The sequence below is a fragment of the Panthera tigris genome, chromosome E2 (genome assembly GCF_018350195.1).
Source record: "Panthera tigris isolate Pti1 chromosome E2, P.tigris_Pti1_mat1.1, whole genome shotgun sequence".
NCBI classification, from domain to species: Eukaryota; Metazoa; Chordata; class Mammalia; order Carnivora; family Felidae; genus Panthera; species Panthera tigris.
Genome location: NC_056674.1, coordinates 14,898,082 through 14,902,705, shown reverse-complemented (window position 1 = coordinate 14,902,705; position 4,624 = coordinate 14,898,082). Strand labels below are relative to the sequence as shown.

Genomic DNA, 4,624 nt, shown 5'->3' with positions numbered 1-4,624 from the left:
CTGTGTTATGATCTGAGGAGTATGATTAATAACTTTCTGCACCTAAGGGCCAAGAGAAAAAAAAAAAAAACAAAGGAATGAAAAATATGAAGTATCTGCACATCAAAGCAATTCCCTACCTGCTACACAATTATTATTACCGCAGGGGGATGAGGATAACAAAGCAACCAGACTCTGCCTGCCTTCTGGAAGCCTTCCTCGCTGCCTTCTCCCCAGACAGCCTTCTCCCCAGGCAGCCCCTCCAGTCCCCAGCAAGTTCTCTTGCCCTTAGTAAAAGAGGAGCTCCCTACCCTTTCATGCTACCTAGAGGGAGAGAAAGGAGAGCTGGCTGGCTGTGAGTCCCAAAGATTCCCATCTTCTTTGGTTGTATGTAGAATAGAGGGTGAGCTCATGAGGCGCTGTTCAAACCCCAGCTGTGCCTCAGTTTCCTCACCAGTAAAATGGGGATGATCATAAGTGTAACGACTCATAGGAATGCTCAGAGCATACAGTGAGTTCCCAGAACAAGCTTGAATGGGCAAAGCTCCCTCCCTACCGCTCCAGCAGTCTCCCTGCACACACCCTGCCCAAGCCCCTGCCCTGCTGTGCCGGCTTCCTGTCCCTCTACCTGCCTGGGCCTCAATCGGGGGCATTCTCAAAGCTCCAGGAATTCCTCTACTAGGCTCGGGAACTCCTTAGGTTCCTCTTGATATTGAATTTCAGTTTCTGTTTCCATCTTAGCTTAACTCTGGGCGCTCACCTGGCCCCACCCACACCTGTGAGCTCACCTGGCCCCACACCGGCCCCACCCACTCATCCCTTTTAAGCCATTGCGAATCGCAATTTCCATTTGCCTTTTCACTTTACACACATCAGCATGATTGCTCACTTAGCCTGGCTCAAAAGCAGAGCCATGCAGTCAGGGAAGCAGTCACAATTTGGCCATGGCCGCGGCATGGGTCCTGGTGCTGGTGGCGGCAGGGCTGAGCTTGGCCAGCGCAGGCCCCGTCCCCACTTCCAAGCCCACCACAGCCTGGACGGACTGTGACTTTGGCAGGTTCAAATCTCTGTCACCAAGGGAGCTGGAGGCCTTCAAGAAGGCCAGGGATGCCTTGGTGAGTCCTCATTGTTGTGGGCTAACCTCCAGCCTCCCGCTATGGGCTAGCCTCTCACTTTCCAGCCACGGTTAACCACTGTCCTTTCCGCTATGGATTAAACTGCAGCCTTCCTGCGGGGCCAGCCTTCATCCTTGCTGCTTCGGGCTAGCCGCCAGCCCTCCTACTGGAGGCTGATCTCTGCTCTTATTCTCCAGGAAAATTCGCTGAAAAGCTGGAGTTGCACCACCCGCCCCTTCCCTAGAAACCGGGACCTGAGACAGCTACAGGTGAGTTGAAAGTGAGGCCACCCTTACGGGCACCTGGCCCCTCTCCCTGACTCCTCAAGGGGCCCCTCACCTCCTTTATCTCACCTGTCCTTCCCTGTCTCTGGTCTCTCCTCACCTGTCCTGTGCCCCCCCCCTTCTGCTTCAACTGCTCCCTTGACCCCGTCCCTCCCTTGGGTCTCTTTCTATCACCTCTCTGCCTGTCCCCACGTCCCTATCTCCTTCACCCGTCCCCATCACTTTCACTCTTACCCAATTTCTTCTCATTTCTCTCTTCTTTTCACTCCTATCTCCTCAAGCTTCTGTGACCCCCATGAGGTTACCTTTCACTTGTCCCATTTCACTTTTTCACCAGTATCTTCCCTTATGTTTCTGCCTTCACCCGTGTCCTCTCTTCATCTGCATCCTTCTCCTGCCTCCCTCTCACCTGGCCCGTCCCTGATCCCCAACCTGAGTCACAAACCACCTGCCTTCCCTCTCTGCACTCCCAGACCTGTCCCCACTTAACTAGGCCCTCTTGCCTACGCTTCCTAGCTTATTCTTTCTCACCTCTCCGCAGGTGTGGGAGCGCCCCGTGGCCTTGGAGGCTGAGCTGGCCCTGACGTTGAAGGTCCTGGGCACCATGGCTGACGCGTCCCAGGGGGACATCCTGGACCAGCCCCTTCACACACTGCGCCACATGCACTCCGAGCTCCAGGCCTGTGTGAGTGCTCGGGGTACCGAAGCCGTGTATGTGGGTTCTCCGCTTATGGGACCTCTCCTCTCTGCCGCGGGCCCTGCCTCACGTGCCACCCTCCTCTGCCCCCAGGTCTCGGCTCAGCCCACAGCAGGCCCCCAGCCCCAAGGCCGCCTCCACCACTGGCTGCACCGGCTCCAAGAGGCCTCGAGGAAGGTGAGTGACCCGAGACGGGGACGGATGCCCGGGCCCTGTGTAAGGGAGGAGGTTGGACACCCCAGCAAGGGCAACCATGTTCTCCTCTCGCAGGAGTCTCAAGGCTGCCTCGAGGCCTCTGTCCTGTTCAACCTCTTCCGCCTCCTCAAAAAGGACCTGGAATGTGTCGCCAGTGGAGACCTGTGTGTCTGAGGACACAGACCCACCCCCAGCTCATGTGGGACCCCAGACCTTATTTATGCACGAAGAAGCCCCAACCCTGCCTTAAGTTATTTCCTCTCACCCCTTATTTATGGAGCCGTGGAGTTGACCTAGATCCAAGAGCAATGCTTGGTTTTCTACTTTTATACAATACGCACAAATAAAGCAAACAGTGGGACCGTTCTGTGAGAGTGGATCCTTGAGCGCGCGTGTGACTGAGTCTGTGGCTGCATGTGGACGTCTGTGTGGTGCAGGTGAAATGCGTGACTTCCGCGACTGTGTGCGTGTGTGGATCTAAGCGAGTATCTGCCTGAACCTGAGTCTGACTGAAGATGTACAACGGTTCATGCCCACGCGTGCAGGGGTGCATTTAAGCGCATGTTTATATGTCTCTCTGTCTATCCCTGTCTGTGTGAACTGGGCATCCCTCTCGTCCATGGGTACTGAGGACAGTTGGAGGTCCAGCTCAATCAAGATGCTTTATCCTATAATAAGTATCAGAAAGCTAACTCAAATGGGGAAAGCAAAAATGAGTTTATTATCATACATAACAAAAAGTCAGCTGGCAGGGCAGTTCTAGGACTGGTTGATTACTTAATATTCAATAATGTTATTGGGGAACCAAATTCTTTCCGTTTCTTTTTTTAAAGTTTATTTATTTATTTTGAGAGAGAGAATGTGCGCGTGTGCGCGGGGCAGAGAGAGGGAGAGAGAGAATCCCAAGCAGGCTCTGCACTATCAGCCCAGAACCCGATGTGGAGCTCAAACTCATGAACCGTGAGAGCATGACATGAGCCAAAGTCGGACGCTTAACCGACTGAGCCATCCAGGTGCCTCTGTTGGCCGATTCTTACTCTGGCTACCTCATGGTCTCAAGACGGCAGCCACAGCCCCAGCTGTCACACACAAACAATATCCTCCAACTCCTAACCAACCGCCTCAAGCTTAATGGAGTAAAACAACAACCATTTTATCCTGCTCACAGATTCTGTGGGTCACGAATTTGGACACGGCCCGGTGTGGACAGCTTGCCTCTGCTCCACAATGTCTGGGGCCTTCACTCTTCTCCCACAGTTTTTAAAAGCAAGGAAAGCCTTCCAGAGAAACTCCCTGTTGGATGTGCATGCTTGTCTCCTTGGCTAGAATTCAGTCACGTGCCCAAGCCTACAGCAATCGGTGGCAAGAAAGATACAATTACAAAGATAGCATTGGGTTGGGGGGTGGGGGTCTGGCTGACTCAGTCAGAAGAGCATGTGACTCTTGATCTCAGGGTCATGAATTCGAGCCCCACATTGGGTGTAGAGATTACTAAAACAAAATAAATAAACTTAAAAAAAAAAAAAGATGGTGTTAGACTAATCAAGATTCACCCCTGATACTAGAAAGAAGGCCTTTCCCTGAAAACATGCCCCATGGAGAGGGGATACCAGAACAAACTTAGAGCTCGACCAGCAGGAAGAAGGTAGGAGATGGAACCAGGTAGCAGCCTATAATGGCACATGGAGGTTCCAAGTCGTGAATCTCTTGCAGGACTAATACTCAGTGGGTCCCCAGTGGTAGCACTGCTTCTGTTGTGGAAAATATTGAAAACACTTTCAAACTAGTTGACAAGTAGCTATTTCCCCGAGATCCCCCTAAACAAACCAGCCCCATCCATTCCATCCCAGGCTGGCCCCTGGAATCCCTAGACCTCTCCACAATTCAGAACCAAAAGAACTAGGGGCACCTGGGTGGCTCAGTCGGTTAAGCGTCCGACTTTGGCTCGGGTCATGATCTCAAGGTTCGTGAGTTCAAGCCCCCCATCAGGCTTCGAGCTGATAGTACAGAGCCTGCTTGAGAGATTTTTCTCTCTCTCCCTCTCTCTGTCTCTCTTCCCCTCCCCCACTTGGGCATTCATGCATGTGCTCTCTCTCTCTCTCTCAAAATAAATTTAAAAACTTAAAAAAAAAAAAAAGAATTAGTACCTGCTGCAGAAGGGATGAGGGGGCGGTTCCAGGATCTGCTCCAATGTGTGGCCAACATGCATTTTGATTCCAATAATGCCAGATATTAACTAGTTCACTGGCATCTCCAATTTGTGCATGGTATGTGCTGTGACTTTTAAAAAGTGGCCACAAATTCTTTGACGTTCCTCCCTTCAAGAGGTGGAGTCAATGCTCCCCCCTCGTTGA

The 4,624-nt window shown here is 52.1% G+C and overlaps 1 protein-coding gene across 1 annotated transcript; it reads left to right on the top strand.

Moving 5' to 3' along the window:
• Positions 1 to 923: 923 nt before the first annotated feature.
• On the top strand, positions 924 to 2,531 carry LOC102965761 (interferon lambda-1). Its single transcript, XM_007096892.3, has 5 exons — positions 924 to 1,094; positions 1,292 to 1,363; positions 1,920 to 2,063; positions 2,169 to 2,252; positions 2,346 to 2,531. Exons 1-5 carry the CDS (start codon positions 924 to 926, stop codon positions 2,442 to 2,444), a joined length of 570 nt encoding a protein of 189 aa, XP_007096954.1. The 3' UTR covers positions 2,445 to 2,531.
• The last annotated feature ends 2,093 nt before the right edge of the window (positions 2,532 to 4,624 follow it).